The sequence below is a fragment of the Sus scrofa genome, chromosome 4 (genome assembly GCF_000003025.6).
Source record: "Sus scrofa isolate TJ Tabasco breed Duroc chromosome 4, Sscrofa11.1, whole genome shotgun sequence".
NCBI lineage: Eukaryota > Metazoa > Chordata > Mammalia > Artiodactyla > Suidae > Sus > Sus scrofa.
The window spans coordinates 55,738,505-55,761,882 of NC_010446.5; the positions used below are offsets into that span (position 1 = coordinate 55,738,505).

The following is a 23,378-nucleotide window of genomic DNA, read 5'->3' on the forward strand; positions in this document are numbered from 1 at the left end:
CCTCCCTCGGAAAGGAATAAGCAGCCACGCGTTAAGCGTGCCCCCCCCCCACGCCCCCCTCCCCGGCTGGGCTGAAGGCTTGGAAACACCCGATTTTCGGAGGCTTTGGGTAGGGGAAATAAATCCAGTCCGGGTTTTGTCTGCACGGGGGGACCGGAGGGCTGCGAGGAATGGCTCGCGAAGAGGGGGGCGGTGGTGGAAAATACACAACACAAACAGCTCGCGCCTGGAGACGGCAGCTGTAGGCCCGGAGCGCGCGGGCCCGGCCGCCGGCCGCATGGAGCGCAGCGCGGCCCGTGGCTCCGGGGCGGCGGCGGCGGCGGCGGCGGCGGCGGAGGCGGCAGCGCGCCGCTCGCTCACACCCACCCCCGCCCGCGGCCGCCGCGCCGCCCCGCCGTAGCCGCCGGCCGCCGGCGTCCCCGCAGGCCGGTCCAGCGAAGGCGGCGCCCGCGTCTCTGCAGCCAGTGGCAGCTGGCGGCCCGGGGAGGCGGCACCCGCAGCCCCCCGCAGCTCCCCGCAGCCCCGCGCCCCGGGCGCCTGCGACCATAGCGGCCGCCCGGGCAGGAAGAGGAGGAGGAGGAGGAGGGGGGAGGTGACAAACTCTCCGGCTCCGCGCGGCGGCGGCCGGCAGCCCGCGGTCAGGCATGCAGGCGCGGCGTCTAGCCAAGCGCTCCAGCCTGGGCAGCCGCCGGGGGAGCGCCGCGCTGCAGCCGCCCGGCCCCGCGTCCGCGCCGGCCCGGGAAGGCGCGCTGCCTGGGCTCCCGCCCCCCGCCCCGGCCCCGGCCCCGGCGCCGGCCCCGGAGAGCTGGAGGCCGCCGCTACCAACGCCGCGCAGCGCCGGGACCGGCCCCCCTCGGGCCGCCGGGGCCGCCGCCGCCTCGTCTCCGGTGCTGCTGCTGCTAGGGGAGGAAGACGAGGACGAGGAAGGCGGGAGCAGGCGGCGGAGGGGGCTCGGGCGGGTGCAGGCAAAGCCCCGAGGGGGAGCGGAGGAGGAGGATGACGACGAGGAAGACGAGGACGAGGAGGTGGTCGTCGAGGTGGTGGACGGCGAAGACGACGACGAGGACGCCGAGGAACGCTTCGTGGCCCTCGGCCCCGGTCGCGCGCTTCCCAAGGGCCCGGCCCGGGGCACATTGAAGGTGCGTGCCGGGTCCGGGGGCGCGCGCGGGACCCACTGGCGCGGGGAGGGCAGGGGCCGGGGGCCCCGGCGCGGTGCGGGCTGAGGCCGGGACCGGCGACCGCAGAGGCCGGGCCCGGAGGGGTGTGTCCGGCGGCGCAGGCGGCCGCGCGGGGCAGAACGAGGGGACTGATGAGCTCACCGCTCGGGCCCCAGCACCTTTCCCGGCGGCCGCTCCCCCTTTCCTCCTGGGCAGGGGCGGCTGCGCTGTCCGGTGTGAGTGCGGGTAAAGGACGCTTCTCCCCGGTGAGGCGGGGAACTTGGAGTTGGGACCAGGTAGGCGCAGGTCTGCGCCGGGACCTGCGGCGGGTGAGGACAGGCGAGGTAGGAGGCAGTGAGAGGGGGTATTCTTCCCTGAGGAAGCCCGAGTGTCCACCTCCTCGTATTCTGAGGGCTAGTCAAGCTCATAGAAACTAGCAAACAGCTTCTCTTGTCAATCTCTCAACCCCGTCTGCATCCAAGAACAATTGTCGGTGAGTTTCCATCACAAGCGCCTGTAAGGGAACCGGTAAACCCAGTACAGCAAAAAGCAAGCCCTGGGTTTGTATCTGCATTTTGTTGGCAGGTTTTGGCAGTACCCGCTACCCCACCACCGCGCGTTTAAACTCGACATTGTTTAGCATTTGGGTTTTTTTCCCCTCTCTTCGACATTGCAGATGAGAGAAAAAGAGGAAATCAGAGAAAGTGTGTGTGTGTGGAAATTGGCATTTAAAATGGATGTGAGTTTCTGTTGAGAATTCTAGAGAAGTCCCTTGTGCACTGAAGCACCGAGAGATCTTTCCGTTTGTGTATCTTCAGGAGATAAGGGGTTTATTATTACACAACTGACTGGCTGGGCTTTCAGGCATGTGATTGGACAAAGCCAACCACGTTGAGGTTCATGCACAGTGTATGTTGCTAAGAAGTTTTGAGGGCAGCAAGTGGTAAGCTATGGAGTGAGCGATTTTTCTGAAGAGTGGTGCCTAAAATCAACAGAATAACTACTAGTTGTTGTATATCAGAAAGAAAAACATAAACAAATGAAGTCAATAGATATAGACTATAAAAAATTGTCAGGGGCTTGCAGAAAAAAAAGTCAGCTCCTCAAAGCATGAAATTGCAGTTGCAAAGAAATGTTAAACATCAGCATTTAGAATAGCCCCAGAGTAGACATGGCACAAATTTCTTTCCTAGACCACCCTGGAAGTACCAGCTCTGGGAGTGAGAAATTTCCAGCCAGTAGTCACTTGGGATGATAGTTTTTGACAGTTGCTTGTTGGAATCCAGACCATGAACACACTCATTACCATGGTCGAATAAAAAGCCTGCATTGTGTCACTGCAGGATATAGCTGGGTTTGGAATTAAGTCACATGGCATTGGTGACATTAAGTAACAAGAGTAGTGACTCCTTAGTATTTTTGTCCAGAAATGCTGAAAAGATGCCTTGTGATTTGAACAGCGGTTGCACAAATTGTGATAAAAAATTAATTATAATTTATGCTCTGTGATCAAAGCAAACCCAATGTAGGAAAAAAAAAAAAAACCACAACCCAAATCTATAAAAACAAAAGAACTAGGGTGTGATAATTCACGCTATCAAAAAAGATTTTTCATATCTCCAAACAAATTGCCCTTAAATTCTTTCAAAATGGGCTTCATTTTATAATGTTTTGCCCATAACTTTTTAGGAATTTATATATTGGGTCATTTGAGGTATAATTTTTACAATCTTTTACTGCTTTAAAACATTCTTGACACTGCATCTAAAGAGGCTTTCTCATGAATAAAACAGGATCATTTTTATTCTTTAATATTTTTTTTGGCCTTGCCCGCAGCATGTGAAGGTGCCCAGGCCAGGGATTGAACCTGTGCCACAGCAGCGACCCAAATGGCTGCAGTGACAATGCTGAGTCCTTAACCTGCTGAGCTACACAGGAACTCCCAGATTCATTTTATTCTAATGCATATGAGCATGTCAATATCTTATGCATATTTATGCATTCATATATTCAAATATTTATTGAGCACCTAGCATGTGCCAGGTACTAGTCTAGAACACAGCAATAAGCACCTTCCAGATGCCTACATCTAGTACGAGGAGCCAGAACAAGTCAGTCAAACAAGCAAATAAATAAGCACGGCACTGGAGATTTCTATGCATGGGATGAGGGAAATCATGGAATCTCAGGGTCTAGGAGGAGAAGGAGAAAGTTAGTAGGGGGAGGGGGACATTTGTTTGTTTCTCTCTCTCTCTCCTTTTTTTTTTTTTTTTTTTTTTTTGCTTTTTAGGGTCACACCCACAGCATATGGAAGTTCCCAGGCTAGGGGTCCAGTGGGTGCTACAGCTGCCAACCTATGCTACACCTACAGCAGTGTGGGTTCTGAGCCTCCTCTGCACCTACACCACAGCTCATGGCAACTTCAGATCCTTGACCCAAAGGATCAAGTGAGGCTAGGGATCAAACCTGCATCCTCATGGATACTAGTTGGATTCGTTTCCACTGCGCCACAAAGGGAACTCCCAAGGAGGGGGAGTGAGGCTAGGGATCAAACCCACATCCTCATGGATACTAGTTGGATTCGTTTCCACTTGCACCACAAAGGGAACTCCCAAGGAGGGGACATTTGTTCTAAGATCAGAGACAGGCAGCTTGGGAAGATCTTTCCAGGCAGAGGGAATAACTATTGCAGATGGCTTGAGGTGGGAAAGAGAAAAGAGTGCGTGTGGCTAGAACTAGATATATGTCAGGGAGGCAGATAAAGGCCAGCAACATGGTCCCTTTTTTTGCTTTTTTTAGGGCCACATCCTCAACATATGGAGGATCCCAGGCTAGGGGTCGAATGTCAGAGCTACAGCTGCCTACCTGTGCCACAGCCACAGCAACGTGGAATCCAAGCCACATCTGCGACCTGCACCAAAGTTCATGGCAATGCCAGTTCCCTGACTCACTGAGCAAGGACAGGGATCAAACCCACATCCTCATGGATAGTAGTCAGATTAGTTTCTGCTATACCAGGAAGGGAACTCCCCACCTCCCCCCCCCCCCCCCCGTTTTTTGGACTGTGCCTGTGGCATGTGGAAGTTCCTGGGCTGGGCTAGGGATTGAACCCACACTGCAGCAGTGACCCAAGGAACTGCAGTGACAATGCTGGATCCATATCCCGCTGTGCCACAAGAGAACTCCCTGGTGGGCCTCCCACCACCCCTCTTTCAGCCACATGGGCAGCGTATGGAAGTTACTGGGCCAAGTATCAAATCCAAGCCAGAGCTGTGACCTATGCCACAGCTACATGGGACCAGGAATTGAACCAGCAACACCACAGAGACAAGTGGGATCATTAACCCACTGTGCCAGAGAGGGAACTCCCTTGGTGGGCCTTTTTAAAGTAGAATATGAAATCCTTGAAAAGTTTTAAGCAGTGAAGACATGCAAAGTGGTTGTTTTTGTTTTCTTTCGCAGTGCCCAGAACATTCAGAAGTTCCTGGGCCAGGGATCAGACCCGAGCCACAGCCATGACAATGCTGGATCCTTTAACCACTAGGTCACCAGGGAACTCCTGCTTTGTATTTTTAATAAAGTTGTATTGTGTAGAGGATAGAGGACAGCAGGGAGAAGCAGGAGGGTCAGTTAGGTGGTGATTGCTGCAGTCCCTGTGAGAGCTGAGGGCAGTTTGGACTAAGAGTGGAGTTAGGAGAGGACAAATTCAGGATCCATTGTGAAGATCTACCTATGATAACTTGCTGATGGATTAGGTGTGTGTGTGTGGGGTGGGATGGGGGCTGGTGACAGAAGAAAGAATTCCGGGATAAGGCCCCGATGTAAAGGTTGGCTAGATGTGTCATTTGCTGAGATTGGGAAAACTGGGAAAATACGGCTGTTTGTGAGGGGAAAAATCAGGTATTCTGTTTGGGGCATGTAAAGTCTGAGATGATGCTTAGACATGCACATGGAAAGTGCAAGTGGGCAGAGGGTGGTAGGCGATGGAGCTGAGAGCAGAGGTTAGGGCTCGAGAGAAAAAGCAGGGAGACACGTAGATGTCATTTAAAGCTGGGGACGGGAAAGTGAGTGTAGCAGGTCGGAGGACAGCCTTGGGCCAGACTCTGGGGCACAGCCTACTTAAGTTTGGGTGTGGGAGGAGAAGCCACTAAAGACGATGGAGACACAGGAGCTAAACAGGTCAGAGGAAAACTGGAAAGTGGAAAATCCACTAAGCCAAGAGAAGAAATCATTACGAAACTGGGGAGTAGTGAACCTTGTCAGGTACCACTGGGATACTGAGTAAGATAAGGATAGAGGCATGCTTATTTGGATGAGATAATATGGAACATATTGGTATCCTTAACAGAAGACTGTGAAGTCACGGATGTGACCTGAGGGGGCTGAGCAGTAATTGGAGGTGAAGGTGTAATGAGACATATAAAAAACTTTCGAGTTCTTTTAAAACTCTCTTGTTGGAAAGGAGAGTAAAGAGAAGGAGGAGAATCTGGAGGGCACATGGTCTGGATTTTTATTTTTAAAGACAGAATACAGTAGACTCTAGTGCAGTGACTACAGCATGGTGTTGTGGTCTGTTTTGGGTGAAGGAAGTGTATTTGCCTTCTATTACTGTGTAGCAAAGTACCACATACTCTTTGGCTTAGGACCAAAGAGTATCTGGGGCTTAGGAGGTTAGAGTCTGGGCCAGGCTTGGCTGGGTCTCCTGCTGAGTCTCACAGGGCAGCCCTCAAGGTGTTAGGGGTGCTGTATTCTTATTGGGAGGCTTGAATGGGGAAGAATTCACTTCTGAGCTCACTCAGGTTGTTTTTTGGAATTCATTCTCTTGCTTTGTAGGTCTGAGGATCCAGCTTCTTGATGCTGGTTACCTGTAGGCTGCCCTCAGCTTCTAGGGCCTCTTTCTCCCACCCCTGTCTCCCCTCCTGCAGGGTGTGGTTACATGGTTTCCTCAACATGACCTCTTCCTTCATCAAGTCAGCCCCTGTCTGCTGGTGAGATGGACATTTAAGGTACCATAACTCTATGGTACCAATATAACTATCATCTTTGCCATATTCTTTTGGTTAGAAGTGAATCCTGGGTTCCACCCACATCTCAGGGGAGGAGATATGCTGCAAGGGTGTGAAAACCAGGAGGTGAGCATCACTGAGGGTCACATGAAGGAGCACCAAAGATGCAGAGAAAGAGAACTGGAGGAGGCAGCTCCTTGGAAAAGTCACAGGGGAGAGTGCCCTGGAACCCAGGTATAGGGACTAGCCTTTAGCAGAAGCAAGGACCCTTTCCCACCTGAATTAGAAGATAGAGAAAGTGAGTCCAGATGTGGGTCATTGGGTGTCGGGTCGTGGTCAGATAAAGTAGCGCTTGTCTGCTGGCTTCTGTTCCCCTCCTGCAAGAGGAGGAAAGACCATCAGCTGTGAGTAAAGGAGATTTGGAGCAGGAGCTGAAGCCAGGAGATCGTACTGTGGGAGAATAGGAGAGCAAACATACCAGGAAAATCAGACAGAGTTGCCAGACAGTATCAAGGGCCCATCTGATGTTTGTGGTTCTACATGTACAGTGTAAGCAGTCTGTCTGGGTATGTGATTTCCCCAACTTCATTCCATTGGCTCAAGCATAGTGTAATAATAACAAAAAGAATCCTAGCTAATGTTCATTAAGTTTTGTAGTTACTATGGCTAGTGCAAGTCTAAGTGTACAGTCTCATTTAACCTTCATCACATACCCCCACATCAGGCATTATTATCGTCATCCTCATTTTACAAAGTGATAAGCAATTTATTTAAAGATACACAAGCATTAGGTGGCAGAGCAGGGGTTTGAGCCCTGGGTGGTCGAACTCCAGAGCTAGTAGCCATAAGCCTTATATTCTGCTGTCTTGTGTAGACAAAGCAGAGAGCTGGATTCAGCAGAGATGTGGTTTAGCCAGGAGGGTGAGCAATGGAAAGAGAGAGATAAGATATATTGCTGATGGAGTTGGCACTTCTGTGGCTGTAATAATGGACTATGGAATCTAAGGAAAGTAAGGACAGAAAGGGGCCAGAGACTGGCAAAAAAGTCACGGGTCAATGGATTGAAGAAAACAGAGGAATCAAATAAAATCAACCAAAGAACGAGAATGAAATGCAGGGCAAGTTGGATTCTAAAATAATGTTAACATGAATGGATATTTGCTGCATACTTATAAGCCATGAACTGCACTATGTGCTTTATATGAAGAAGGATCTCATGAGAAATTATGACTTGGGAATCAACCTGACCCCGTTCTCCAGCTGGGTATACTGACTTGGACATAAAATGCACACCTGAGGCTATATAGTCACACATGAAGCCACATCCATCCCCTATCCATTTATTTTATTTTATTTTTTTTATGGCCACATGTGTGGCATCTGAAAGTTGCCAGGCTAGGGCTCATATCGGACCTGTAGCTGCCCACCTACACCACAGCCACAGCAACATGGAATCTGAGCTGCTTCTGCGACCAACACCACAGCTCACTGCAACGCCAGATCCTTTAACCCACTGAGCAAGGCCAATGATCAAACACACATCCTCATGGATACTAGTTGGATTCTTTTTTTTTTTTTAATTTTTTTAATATTTCCCCAATACCATTTTTTTTTCCTACTGTACAGCTTGGTGACCCAGTTACACATACATGTGTGCATTCCCAGTCAGATTCTTAACCCTCCGAGCCACAACAGGAATTCCCCATAGCCTGTACTTTTAATCTTCTATTTATTTGCAATGTTTATGCCCTTTTATAGCCAGAAGGCTCAGGGAAGGCTGAAGAAATCAAGAAATAGATGCTACTAAGTAGCTGGATGCTTGTTACTATAATTGACCTTAATTTGGGCTTTAAATGAGAGGAGAAGAGTAACTTTGTATTACACAGTTTTCAATTTCTGATCAAGGAAACTTACATAGGAGATCCGGCTGTGGTGCAGTAGATTAAGAATCTGACTGCAGCAGCTTGGGTCATTTCAGAGGCACAGGTTCCATCCCCAGCCTCTTGGAGTGGTTTGAAGGATCTGGCATTGCTGCAGCTGTGATGTAGGTCGCAGTTTCAGCTCAAACTCAATCCCTGGCCCAGGAACTTCCCATAATACGGCCATAAAAGGAAAAAAAAACGTAAATAAATAAAGGAAGCTTACACATTTATGGACAATGATAAGCTTCCACACCCCCTAAAAAGAAAAATACTAACCTCCTGGGCCCTTGAATGAGAAACACTAGGTAAACAATATCTTCAACCAGAGTTTAATTAAAAAAAAAGATACGGAATTCCCATCGTGGCACAGTGGAAATGAATCCCACTAGGAACCATGAGGTTGTGGGTTCGATCCCTGGCCTCACTCAGTGGGTTAAGGATCTGGTGTTGTGAGCTGTGGTGTAGGTCACAGATGTGGCTCAGATCCTGCGTTGCTATTATGGCTGTGGTGTAAGCTGGTGGCTACAGCTCTGATTTGACCCCTAGCCTGGGAAACTTCACATGCCGCAGGCACAGCCCTAAAAAAAGGACAAAAGACTAAAAAAATTAAAAAAATAAAATAAATTAAAAAAAATACAAGGAGACTGTCTAACGGAGGAAGGATTCCAGAATAAGTTGTTACCCCGTGGAGGCAAAACCATAGGGGACTGAGATAACAAGGCTCAGGGCTGTGCTTTCCAATGCTGTGTATTAGTTTAGGGACAGGAGCCAGAGAATCTGAAGGGATTGAGAATGTCTTGGGCTAATAAGTGCAGGAGAAACCTGCATGTGAAAGACTGCTGTCATTCTGTCAAAAGCTCATCTAGCGGAAAACTGGGAAGAAAGGTTTTTAAGTGAGATAATATGTGTCAAAGCACCCACTTTCAGGGCTTAATAAATGTTAATCGAGTGGAATCTACCTCGTATGTGCCTGCTCTTTAGAGATAATTAGCGCACCTATTAGACTATCTCTTGACTATCAGATGACTCTAAGAAGCCTTTGGCAGGGACTGGGCAGCAGGCATTGAATCCCAACTTGTTAACAAGTATGCGTGTTGCAAACGGTCTGTGTTGGCTCCAGGGAAAGGCAGGCGCTACCACCAGACAAAGTTGTCATTCACTGAATTGTCGACTGCCTGGACCTGGAAGGGAAACAGAGATTGTCCGGTAACCCAACACGCTCCTTTGAGTGCTCAGGATGCTGGGACTATGCAAGGTGAATGGCCTTGTCCAGCTTGAGCTGCTGAGCAGTTCAGGTGGGGCCAGGATTAGTGCCCTGGTCTGCCAATCCCAATTTAGCACCCATCTTGCTGGGTTGGTCTTTGGTGTACCGTGATCTGCGGTCAGTTCTCTCTCTTAGAGTTGTGGTGAGAAAAAGCTCAATTTCCTCAAGTGGCCTACCACTCACTGCTTCTCAGCTTCTATTTCTGGAATGTTCTTCCTTCTTCAGGTACCTCAGGGAGAGGTGGTCTCACTTGTGGTTGTGGGAGGGTGGACAGGACCCCCGTGGCTCTTGTCTGGGCTGCTCTCCCTTCCCTGTGGCACTTCCCATAGGACACGTGTACACAGAAGATGACAATAAACAGCAAGTGAGCTCCATTTCATTGTGAAATAGTTGCATTAATCTCCAGTGTGGTGCCCACAGCATGCAGAAGTTCCCTACGCCACAGCAGTGACAGTGCAGGATCCTTAACCCACTGGGTCACCAGGGAACTCTTAGAAGACAGATTTTTTTTTTTTTTTTTTTGTCTTTTTAGGGCAGCACCTTCAGCATATGGAAGTTCTCAGGGTAGGGGGTCAAAATGGAGCTGCAGCTGCTGGTCTACACCACAGTCACAGCAACACAGGATCTGAGCCATGTCTTCAACCTACACCACAGCTCATAGCAACACCAGTACCTTAACCCACTGAGTGGGGCCAGGGATTGAATCCTTGTCTTCATGGATACTAGTCAGGTTCGTTATCCCCGAGCCACAATGGGTACTCCTGATGTCCTTATTTATTTATTTATTTATTTCATCTTTTTGCCATTTCTTGGGCTGCTTCTGTGGCATACAGAGGTTCCTAGGCTAGGGGTCGAATTGGAGCTGTAGCCACCAGCCTACGCCAGAGCCACAGCAATGAGAGATCCAAGCTGCGTCTGCAACCTACACCACAGCTCACGGCAGTGCTGGATCTTTACCCACTGAGCAAGGCCAGGGATTGAACTCGCAACCTCATGGTTCCTAGTCGGATTCGTTAACCACTGAGCCATGACAGGAACTCCTGATATCTTCTTTTAAAGCTGAGGAAGCGTGACCTTTTAGTTGCCCTGTGTTGTCTCACTTTAAGGTAAATGTATGGTTTCCATGGGACTTGCTGAAATATTTAAGAAGACTTAGCAGCTCTCATACCTCATCGTTCAGCCTAGCTGAATTTCTGCAATGAGAATGATTTTCTTTGGTTTTGCTGTCCATGATTCTGGTCAGGAGATGTTTATTGGGGGCCTTTTCTTGCCACGTTCCTGATATGCGTGTAGGAAACAACAGTGAATAAGACCAGCTTCCACTTCTGGGAAGCCCACAGCCTGGCAAATTGCTACCAAGTTGTCTATAAGAAGGTTCGCAGGAGTTCATATTGTGGCTCAGCGGTAGCAAATCCATCTAGTATCCATGAGGACATGGATTTGATCCCTGGCCTCAATCAGTGGTTTAAGGATCTGGTATTGCCATGACCTGTGGTGTAGTTTGCAGATGTGGCTTGGATGCTGCATTGCTGTGTCTGTGGCATAGGCCTGCAGCTGTAGCTCCCATTTAACCCCTAGCCTGGGAACTTGCATATACCGTGGGTGAGGCCCTAAAATGCAAAAAAAAAAAAAAAAAAGAGGTTTGAAGCCCACTTTCCTTTCTATCCCCAAGATCAAAATTAGATCGAGACCCTTCTTGGGTACCACGCTTTGGGATGTAATTTTGATATATACCCTAAACCCTAAAACGTTTGTAGCCAGTCTATGTGAAGAAGATTGTATGTTTTGGCCAGGAGGTAATTCCTGAAAAGCTAGTCAAAGGATGGGTTTAGATCACTGAAGTTGGCAAATAGCCTCTGTTGCTCTCATTTACTGGATGAAATGGAACAGAATATAACGCTGAGACTTGTGTAGTGGAATTTGAGTGATTAAATTCTCACACTTCATTAAATGTACTGTTTGGAAAATCTAGTATTACAATTTATACCTAGGGGAAACAGGCTCATCTCTAGAGTTTTGAAGGAGAGTCTGAGATTTTAGGGTAAGAACTGTGCAGTAACATACAAGATGGGTTCAGTCATCTTGCAGAAGACGATGGAGCCTTGAGTTGCAGGGAGAGAGAAGCATCCTGCCTGTACATGGCTCCACGAGGGCTGCCTTAGAGTGTGTGGTCTCTGAGATACAGCGGACAATTACCAGTGACACACTTGCTATCCTTATGTTCCTGTCATAATGGAAGGTTGAGTGAAAGTGAAATCTCCCTGATGCAGACTGATTAAGGATGGCTAGTCAAAATAAGTGAATGTCCAAAGTGCTCCAACATTCTAAGTTAAATCCAATTTTTTAGAGACTAAGTGCCTCGAAATATCATACGATAAGACCCTCAGACAGGATAATTTTATTTTTTGATTTTTTCCAGCTTTATTGAGATATACTTGACAAAATTGTAAGATATTTAAAGTGTCCATCATGATGATTAGCTATACATAAATGTGAAAGAATTCCCTTCACTTAATTCATTGACACATGTGTCATCTAACATATTTTTCTTTTTTGGTGAGAACTTTTAAATTCTGTTGTCTTAGCAATTTAAATCATACAGTACTGTGTTATCAATTATAATTTTCATGTTATTCAGTAGAACTCTGACCTCGTTCATCTTTTAGCTGAATGTTCATACCTTTTACCAAACTCTCCCTATTTCCCCAAGCTTTCAGTCCCTGACGACAATTTTTCTACTTTCTGTTTCTGCATTTGACTTTTTATTTCCATTCCACGTATAAGTGGTACCATGTAGTATTTGTCTTTTTCTGCCTGACTTATTTCACTTAGGATAATTTTAGCCCATGAATATGACCTTTGTTATAGGCTTGTCAATAAGGAAGGAGGCAACATGGTTGAGTCAAAGCAAATGATCCTGCTCTCTGCTCCCCTCCCCACTGTTTTCTTTGTGAAAATTGAGAAGCAATGTAACACAGGTTCTGGGTTCACATCCTGGCCTCTCTACCTGCTGGTTGGTTGCACCACCTTATCAAGTTATGTAATGTCTTTGTGCTACGCTGTTGTCAAAATTGGGATACTGTTGTTCTATCATTGCCTATTGTTATTAAAAATGGCCCAGAGACCTCCTTAAATTAGACATGGATAGCAATTTATTGCTTTTATTTCCTTGTATATTCCAGGAAGGAATCTTTTGTAAAACTTTGTTCAAGGATCCAAAATGCCACAGTTGTTTTTGAGTATTGCAGCCTCCCCCTTGTTCCATGCCACCAAGGTATTTCAGAGAGATGCTTCTTGAAGTGAAGCAGTTCATCTGAACTCTGTGGTGTTCCATTGTATCAGTGGTGAGCGAGCATCTTCCCTTTCAGCTCAGGAAGCTGTGAGTCATTTATCTACTTGTGCAAAGAGAACCGAAACATTCTCTCTCTTATGTTCATCCGTCTGTTCAGATCTCTAGCTTTTATATTGGAAAAACCCTGACCATCGGCCGAAGCAGCGGGAAAAGGCTCACCACACAGGCTGAATATGTGTGCTGAAAACCTGCGGTGGAAATACAGTGATGTCATCTTTCACCTCTAACTTGCATGTGGCTGAGATCCTCTGGGGCGTGGATTTGCCCTTTCCATCCTTCTTGGCATTGGTGTCTGGGACCTGTTGTACTTTTGTTTGGTGAAGAAGTCATTCTTTGTTCTTTGGGTGGATGGGGGTGCATAACCCAAAGTAAACGTCTGAACTCGTGTTCTACCTCCTTCTACTATTGGGAGCTATCTGGAAGGAGGAGAAAAGGACTCTGTGGTTAAGGAACTTGGGGAAATTCCAGTTAAAAAGAGAGCCTTTTTTTGAATTATCGAATGTTTTGAATGTAGAAAAAATTCAAAGAGTAGTGCACCATCTATTTACCTATCAAGAATTTATTGACCCTAGATGCCAAGGGTCATTTTGAGTTTCTAAGCAGGTGAATATAAATTGTGGTATTTACATATTTATTGGACTACAGAGCCTTTTTATTCCCCTAGAGTATCTTTCCTTTGGGATACATTTTGGGAATACTGATTTATAATAATTTTTCTAAGTGGGAAATCTAGAGATAAGTGGCTTATCCTTGGGATAAGTAACCAAAAATGCATTATTGGGAGTTCCCGCCATGGCACAGTGGAAACGAATCTGACTAGGAACCATGAGGTTGCTGGTTCGATCCCTGGCCTCGCTGCTCAGTGGGTTAAGGATCTGGCATTGCTGTGGCTCTGGCATAAGCTGGCAGCTGTAGCTCCAATTGGACCCCTAGCCTGGGAACTTCCATATGCAGCAGTTGCAGCCCTAAAAAAAAAAGAAAAAAAGCATTATTACACAAATAAGGTTATATACACATAGAAAAGTTAAGATATGGCTAGTGAGTCTTGCAAGCTTTGAAATTTTTCTTCCCATAAAGCTCCTCATTTCTTTAGCATCAAGTTTCTTTAAAAAAGGAGTATTTCATATGGTGACTTTTCACTTGTTTATCTGTGAATACCTTTCTTGTGAGTGAAGTTTAAAAAGTGCTAACTTCAGGCTCTGTGATGGGTCTAATGCGGGAGACTGGAGATATGGGATATTCTTTCTTTTTTTTTTTTTGCCTTTTAGGGTTGCACCCATGGCATATGGAGGTTACCAGGCTAGGGGTGGAATCATAGCTACAGCTGCTGGCCTACACCACAGCCACAGCAACGCAGGATCCAGTCCATATCTGCAACCTACCCCACAGCTCATGGCAATGCCAGATCATTACCCCACTGAGTGAGGCCAGAGATCGAACCCCCCACCTCATGGTTCCTCATCAGATTCATTTCTGCTGTGCCACAACGGGAACTCCAGATATGGGGTATTCTATCACGACAGAATTAAAAGGGGCTGAGGGAGCAAAAAACCACAGGGTGCTGATGCCCAGGCAGGTATATTTAATCATATGCTTTCTACATTCTAGAAGAAAAAAGGTGGGAAATCTGAGACTTGTTTAAATGAAAAGAACATATAAATTCACTGGGATACTAGGATTGACACATTTTCTATCAGTAGTAGTACGACTACTGCAACTAAAGGGGCTAGGCATTTGTGAACAGGTAATACGTTGGGTAAGGACTCTTTATTAGAAATTGTGCAATATTTATTTCAGTATCATCCAACATTCCATGCATTGTATTGTGTAGAGGGCTCTCATAGCTAACTTGGGAATCTTGGAAAGTGGATATTATTATCTCTATTTTAGAGATGTGGAAAATAAGCTTTGGAGAAGAATAGGGCAGTTTCTGTGGGAAAATATATATAGTAATTTTTACCAAATGACATATTTGTCAAACATTTCAGAAAACATTTGGGACCAACAGATTTAAAAAAATAATTGGAATTGTTACCTAAGCAACAATGGAAGTTAAGGCGAGAAGGGCTTTATTTTGGAGTAAATTTTAAATTAAAACAATGTGAAATACAATTTTCATAGGTTGTCATAAACACTGTCATGTAGCTTGTTTATGCTTTCCAAGTTGGCTACAAGTGCTTGCTGAAGAACAAACCTCACTAATTTCTATTAATTTGGGTTAGGACTCAAGTTTAATTTAAAGCATAATTTTTTTAATGTTAGCTTTTGACAGTGTTTTCAATTAGCAGGTTCACATACTTACAACTCAAAGGTAGTGTAACAAAATGTCAGAAAAAGAGTAGAAATATTAGAATAAGGATCTTAGGACTTATACAAGTGAATATGGGGAAAGTATCTGAAGGAAAAATAGTCTTTTTCATTGGATATTACTTGCAGTAAAAATTATTTTAGAAAAAGGAGGAAAATGGACCTCTGAGCCTATGTAAGCATCAAAACTCTGGCATCTTAAGAGTAAGAAAGAGTTGATGACACGATAGGAGGAGCCTTGGAAGGGTCGAAATGACCCAGGGTAGGGTTAATGGAAAGGGAACAGGGACAGCCATTTGCATTTCCTGTTGCATGAGTGCTTTGTTGGTGTTTAAGAGGTTCTGAAAATGTGTTCTTAGCCATCTGTTGGGTGACAGCAATATTTTTCAGCTCTTTATTCTTATTCTAAAAGAGTTTTTCTATTCAAATACGTCTTTCTCTCTATTCCCTGTATTGATTTTTGTCACTTGAATTTTTCTTGCAATCTCGCAGAGGTTATTAGAGAAAATTATTTTGACTTGAGAAGCTGTAATAGAAATGATGTAGTTTTCATTGTTTGTAAACTCTGCCTATCTTTATGTATGAAAGCTGAGATACCTCAAAGAACTTGTTTAAATTCAGTGACAAGTTAATGGTTTGATTGTTTAAAAAATTTGTGTGAGTGTTTGTGTGTGTGTGTGGGGGGGTGCTGTTTCACCCAGTCTCATGGTTATTTCATTCAACAAGTATTCTCCGAGCTCCTACTCTTTGTCAGCCCCAAGGATACAGGAAAGAAAAGACCTGGCAAGCCTTCCCTATCCTGAGAACTTCACATTCTACAGACAGTAAACTTGGCGGATGGTGGTGTGTTGCTGAGCGCATCACGTATGGAGGAAGAAAAGATTTGGGTTGTAAAGGGGGAATCGAGAGTTCTGTCTTGGAGCTCCCATTGTGGTTCCGCAGATTAAGAACCCAACTAGTATTCATGAGGATACGGGTTTGGTCACTGGCCTTTGTTCAGTGGGTTAAGCCCACAAACTGGCATAGGTCGCAGGTGCTCCCTGGATCTGGTATTGCTGCAGCTGTGGCATAGGCTGCAGCTGTGGCATAGGCTGCATCTGCAGCTCCGATTCAGCCCCTATCATGAGAACTTTTGTATGCTGCAGGTGAAAAAGTTCTGTCTTAACTATGTTAAGATTAAGATGCCTGTTAGACCTCCAGATAGAGAGGTCACGTAAGCTGGAGATCCAGAGAAGACAGACCTGGAGACAGAAATCAGAAGTCATGAGCACAAGGACAATATTTAAAGTGACGGGGCTTCTATGCACTTGGGAAGAAGTGTAGGTAGAGAAGGGACGGTGCCTAGGACTGAGCTCTGAACACTTCCAGTGGCTCCATCGCTCTCTATTTCTTTCAGCACCTTTAGTATGATGTAATTCACGTAATATACCATAAAATGGTCCCTTTCAAAGTACACAAGTCAGTGTTTTTTGGTATATTCCCAGAGTTGTACAGCCATCACCACAGTCTAATTTTGGAACATTTTCGTCCCCCCGCAAAGAAACCATGTATCCCTCATCAGTCTCCACTCCATACTCCTTTGCATGCAGTTATACTTATGTTATTCTACTTTATTTTTCAGTGCCAATAAGTCTTTATTCATTCACTGTGTTTTTTCAGAAAGAAGAGAAGGCAAGAGGGAGAAGAGGGTTAGTGTGTGTTAGAAAACAGCAAGAGAAGTAAGGGAAAGGAAGAATTCGAGGCAGTGAAACCAACTGTCTAATGACTATATCCCAATGCTGGGGTCACCACAGCCCAAGGGAGTCCAGTCTCCTGCAGTTCAGGAGAAAGGAGAAAGGAATCAGAGAAAGGACACAGGCAGGTCCTTTTTCTCTTCCTTCTTATAAATTTCAGATAAAACTTCGGTTTCTAGCAGTCAAGATGGAGTTGAATTATATCCAGTCTATCTCCTGTTAGATAATTATGTGTCCAGACATCAGGCATTTGCATCAGCAGAAGAGTTCCTGAGTGGGAGTTCCCCTTGTAGCGCAGTGGTTAAGGAATCCAACTAGGAACCATGAGGATGCAGGTTCGATCCCTGGCCTTGCTCAGTGAGTTAAGGATCCGATGTTGCTGTGAGCTGTGGTGTAGGTTGCAGACGTGGCTCGGATCCCACGTTGCTGTGGCTGTGGTGTAGGCCGGTGGCTACAGCTCCGATTCGACCCCTAGCCTGAGAACCTCCATATGCCATGGGAGCGGCCCAAGAAATGGCAAAAAAGACAAAAAAAAAAAAAAAAAGTCCCTGAGTGAGTTGGGTTGGCTCTTTTCTTTCTCTGTCTCCCACTCTTGAGTTTTTATGTGGGAGCCCCTCTACCTGCTGCCCAGACCTAATTCTCTCTACCTTAGGATCTGAGAATCATAAACATCTTTGGTGCACACAGATTTAGCAGTAGACGTGTTTGACATGAATGTAATAAGGAATCAACTTCAACCATAGGGATATGGGCTCGAAAGTTCCTGGTTTATTCAGGTGTTTTTTTTTTTTTTTTTTTTTTTTTTTTTTTTTTTTTTTTAACACAAGTCTTTAAGGATTTAGAGTCATCATGAGAATTAAGTATGGACGTGTGTCTTATTTGTTTTGGCTAAAGGTAGGACATCAGTCAAGTTTTCAAGACAAAAGATCCTGTCCAAAACAGGAAGTCAAGCCAGGAGCAGAATGGGTAAGGAACACCCCCATGTGAAAAGTGGCACTGGGCTTATAGCTCAGATCTTCGTGCCTGATGCAGAATCTTTTGCCAAAAACAAACAAACAAAAATTGCTTTGGATATTTTTTCTTTTAATAAAAAAATAAATTTGTAAATAACACCCCAAAACAACATGAGAAAGAGCAGCACAGATATATTTACACAAACCAGATCACAGAGCAGTCACCGAACCTGCAGCTTGTGAAGTACCGCAAAGCTCAGATAAATCCAAAAACTGGAGGGAACTGCGTTTGGGAAGACTGGGTCCAGGAGCCTACATCTCGTGCGCTGTGTCCCGTTACATCGTGTATTTCAGCACACAGTGCTCAGCAAGGTAGGTCGGTGCTGATCTCCTACTGTGTCAGCAGAGTCGTTCTTTCCCCATTAGGGCCACCTGAACACTATTATCACCACTGCAGCAGGGGACACTGGCTCTGGAACCACAAAGAAGCTCTTGTTTGGAGGACCATCTGGAAGCCACACAGAAGTAGAGTATTGAAAGATTAAGGATTCTCTTTTTGTTTCAAGCACACATCCCTGGCAGCCTGGGAGAGTACGGAGGTTTCATGTTCAAAATCTTGCCTACCTTAACATTACTTTGAGATTTTTATATGTTCAAGACTGTGTGTCCTTACACACACACACACACACACACACACACACACACACACACACACAGCTACACATACCTTTGTGTGGTGTAGCCTTAGTCTGATCCAACAGAGGATAAGATCTCATGTGTAAATGTGTAAAGTGAGCTGGTATCCCAGAATTAAAAGTTTAATCAGGGATCATTAATATATATGTATTAATACACACACACATATATTCACAAGTCTTACTCTCTTTGTTTTTACTTAGGCCCTTTTGCCAACTCAGACCTCTTTTAACCTCTGGGTCCCCAACCTGATCAGGGCTGATTTCCAAACATCCAGGTAAGAGGAAAGTCAAAGTTATTCTTCAAAGTTATTCCTGCTCTGCAGATCTGGAGCTACTGACTTATCCATGAGATTGCTTCTGTACCTGAGAACACAGTGTAGGAATCAGGCCTCTTGGAATAATGGACTCAAAAATAGAAAATCAAAAGAGTTATATTAAGGGGAGTTCCCATCGTGGCTCAGTGGTTAACGAATCCGACTAGGAACCGTGAGGTTGCAGATTCGGTCCCTGCCCTTGCTCAGTGGGTTAAGGATCCAGCGTTGCCATGAGCTGTGGTGTAGGTTGCAGACACTGCTCGGATCCCACATTGCTGTGGTTCTGGTGTAGGCCGGTGGCTATGGCTCCGATTGGACCCTAGCCTGGGAACCTTCATATGCCGAGGGAGCAGCCCAGGAAATGGCAAAAGGACAAAAAAAAAAAGTTAAGAAAAATTAAAACAATTTAGGTGCACAACAAATACCACTCATACTGTTGAGAAGCATGACCCAAGTTAGAGTTAAGAGAAAACAAAGTTGTCATAGATCAGAATGGCAAGGGAGTGAACACCAGGGGCAGCAGGCCCGCAGGTGTTACCTCAAAACCCCTTTTTCTACTGTTATAACCCATGGCTTAGTATAGTTCCTAGCACCCAGTACCCACAGTAGGTCATGGACGGGAACAAAACAGGGAAAAACCCTGCCCTACCCTGAGAGAGTCCCTACCACACAGAGTAGTGGCTTCTTGAGCCTATAAATCTGGTCTGATGGTTTATCTTTACTTTAGCATAGAAAATATATCCCCCATCAAAAGGAAAACAGTGTACCTATCCAGGCTATTTTCTAGCCCTAGAACCTAAAACCTATGATCAGAGATAGAGAAGAGTGTCTTATAATGTTAAAAAAGTCAATTTATCAAGAAGACATGAAATCCCAGTATTTGTATACCTAATACAGCTTCAAAATTTATGAAGTAAAAGCCTGCAGAACCAAAGGGAGAAATAGACAAATCTACAATTATAGTTGAATATTTTAATTACTCTCTCAATTATTGATGGTTGGTAACAAGAAAACATAAGGATATAGACTATTTGAACAATACTGTCAACCAACTTAACAAAATTAACATTTGTAGAACACTGCACTGAGTAATTGGAAAATAAATACTCCTTTTAATTGTATAAAAAATATTTACAGAGATACACTGTATACAGTAGGCAAAGCCAAGTCTCAGTATATTTCAAAGGACTGAAATCAAACAGAGTATATTCTCTGACAATAATGGAATTAAATTTAAAAAGTTAATAAAAAGGGTAACTAGAAAATCCTCAAATATCTGAAAATCAGTCAGTATTCTTCTAAATAATCAGTTGGAAGAAAGAAGAAATCATAATGGCAATTAGAAAAGAGCTTTAATTGAAAATTAAAATGCATCAAAGTAGAAGTTAAATCGCTGCTTGGAGGGAAACATTGAGCTTTAAACCAATGATCTAATCTTCCATCCCAAAAATCTAGAAAACTAAGAGGAAGGAAATCAAAAAGATATGATGGGAGAGCAATGGAATAAAAAGTAGAAAACAATAGAGAAAATCTGTGAAACCAAAAGCAGATTCTTTGAGATCACATTGATAAACTCCTAGCTATACTGATTTTTAAAAAGAGGGAAAGCACAAATCACTAATATCCAGAATGAAGGAGATGTTATATAGATCTACAGACTTTAAAAGGATAATTGGGACATATTACTTTATGTTAGAAGACTTCATGCCAGTGCATTTGACATCTCATATGAAATGGGTAAATTCCTTAAAAATAAATTAATGAAACTGACCATTAGAAGTACCATAATGTTTGAATAACTTAGACTATCTGTGAAAGAAATGGAGTTTATAACTGAAAACCTTTGCATATGGAAAACTCCAGGCCTGGATACTTCACCAGTGAAATAATTAAGGAGGAAATATGCAATGCTAATCTTATAAAAACCTTTACCAAAAAAAGAGGAAGATGGAATCTTCTAATAAATTTTATGAGGCCAACATAACCTGAATACTAAAAACATACAATGACATTACAAATAAAGGACATTATAGACTTTCACATATACATAGTCATGAAAATACTAATCATGATACTAACAAATCAAGATATTACTAATCATATAAAAGTGGATAATACATTATAACCAAAGTTTCTTTTTTTTTCTTCCAGGAATGTAATTTTGGTTATATTCTTAAAAATCAATTGGTATAATTAACTATATGAATTCAATAGAAAGGGAAAAGGCACATGATCATCTCAATAGATGCAGGGAAAACAAAATTCAACACTTATTCATGATTAAAAAAAACCTCTTTTGGAGTTCCCATCATGGCTCAGCAATTGATGAATCTGACTGGCATCCATGAGGATGTAGGTTCCATCCCTGGCCTCACTCAGTGGGTTAAGGATCCAGCATTGCCATGAGCTCTGGTGTAGGTCACAGACACAGCTTGGATCCTGCGTTGCTGTGGCTGTGGCGTAGGCCAGCGGCTGCAGCTCTGATTCGACCCCTAGCCTGGAAACCTCCATATGCCGAGGGTGTGGCCCTAAAAAGCAAGAACAAAACAAAACAACCCCCCCAAGAACAAAACAAACAAACAAAACCTCTCAACACATTAGCATGATGAAAATTCTCAAACTGATAAAAAGCATTTATGTATGAAACTTATAACATCACACTTAATGGCAAGATAATTTCCTCCACCAATATTAGGAACAAGACAGAGATGTGTACTGTAACCCCTTTATTAAATATAGTGCTAGAGCTTTAGTCAGTGTGATAGGGCAAGAAAAATAAATGAACAGCATCAAGATTAGGATAAAAGAGTAAAACTGTCTCTATGTGCAGATGGCATGCTCACCTACAGAGAAAAACCTAAGGAATAACAAAACTACCAGAGTTAATTGGTGAACTTTGCAAGACTGAGGTATACAAGGTCACTTTACAAAAATCAATGGCATGTACTGCACTGAAAAAGATGAAAATTAAAAACAAATGTTTATAATGGCATCAAAACTAAACTCTTGGGGTAATTCTCTGGTGACTGCTGTGGCATGGGTTCAATCCCTGACCCAGGGACTTCTGCATTCCATGGGCATGACCCCCCCCCAAAAAAAAAAACACTCGGGGATAAAATTAGTGAAACTGTACCAAAAATATGTGTGAAATCTATTAGACATTCATGGGAGTAATGAAAGAGGACCTAAACAAATGAGTTGACATACCATGTTCAATTGGAAAACTCAGTATGATTAAGATGTCAGTTCTCCACAGATTGGTTTATAGATTCAATGCCACCCCAGTGGAAATCTCAGTGGGACATTTTATAGAAATTTACAAGCTAATAGAAAATGTCTATGGAAATGCCAACTAATATGATAGAAAAATAAGAACAATATTGGAAGACTTAACTCTCCTTTATTTCAGAACTTACTCTAAAGTGAGTTATCAGGACAGCGTGCTCCTGGTGCTGTAGGAGAGAAAGATAGGTTCATGCATCAGAGAAGCCAAATATTGACCCACACAGAAATGGTTCAACAAAGGCACCAAAGACCTTTAGTGAAGCCTTTTCAACTAATGGGCCTAGAAAGACTATCCATATAGATAGAAAAAACCTGTACCCCGACCTAGCATCATACACAAAAATTAATTCAAAAGGAATCAAAGATATAAATAAAAAGCTAAAACTTATAAAGAAAATGAAATAAAATCTTGGCAACCTTAGGGTGATCAAAGACTTATTTAGATACAAAAGGACTCTAGTAGAAAAAGAATAATTAGACATTATTAAATTTAAATATGTATCACCACCAGAAGACACAATTAGAAAATAAATGAATAATTAAACTCCCCCTACTATTACTTTTATCCGAGAATATCCAAACATTGTATTCATTTCATGCCTACTCAGTACCAGCCCCTTTGCTAGATTCGGAGAATGTACTGTTGAAGATGTGGTCTTCATGGAACATTCAATTTAGTGAGAGAAATAGACAAATAATTACAGGAGTTCCCGTCATGGCTCAGCAGTAATGAACCCGACTAGTATCCCTGAGAACTTTCGTTCAATCCCTGGTTTTGCTCAGTGGGTTAAGGATCCGGTGTTGCCGTGAGCTGTGGTATAGGCTGGCAGTTACAGTTATGATTAGACCCCCAGCCTGGGAACTTCCCTGTGTTGTGAGTGTGTGTGGTCCTAAAAGGACAAAAATAAAATAAATAATAAGTATGTAATTACAATACAAAATGACAACTTCAAGGATGGTGAAAGTATAAAACTCTGATTACAGTTTTTCATTTTACAAATGTAGAAACCTAACAATGGTTAATAATTTGCTAAGTTGCAAAGCCAGTCTAAGCTCATATTTGCTGACTCCTATTCTGCCCCCTGCCTTCTACCTCCCCCGCCCCCCTTTATGTTGGTCTAAGCAAAGGGACTAGAATATTAAACTTAGGCCTAGTGGCCAGGATCAAGTAGCAAATGGTATTCATACTTTTAGTTTACTATGAAGAGAAGGGGAATTGTAGCTATTTAAAGAAATTCCATTCCAGCATGGCTGTTTTTAAAGCCAGTTTTTCAGACTGTGATATCTCCATCAAAGTTAGATGGGTTTCAGAGTTCCTATCGTTCGTGGCTCAGCAGAAAAAAAAATCTGACTAATATACATGAGGATGTGGGTTTGATCCCTGGCC

At 44.1% G+C, this 23,378-nt stretch overlaps 1 protein-coding gene across 1 annotated transcript in view; it reads left to right on the top strand.

Annotated features, from left to right (window-relative positions):
- ZNF704 (zinc finger protein 704) overlaps window positions 527–23,378 on the top strand; it is a 276,462-nt gene continuing 253,610 nt past the window's right edge. The window contains exon 1 of the mRNA XM_021089176.1: window positions 527–1,139. Coding sequence (XP_020944835.1) covers window positions 645–1,139 — 495 coding nt within the window. The 5' untranslated portion in view covers window positions 527–644. The remainder of the gene's footprint in view (window positions 1,140–23,378) is intronic.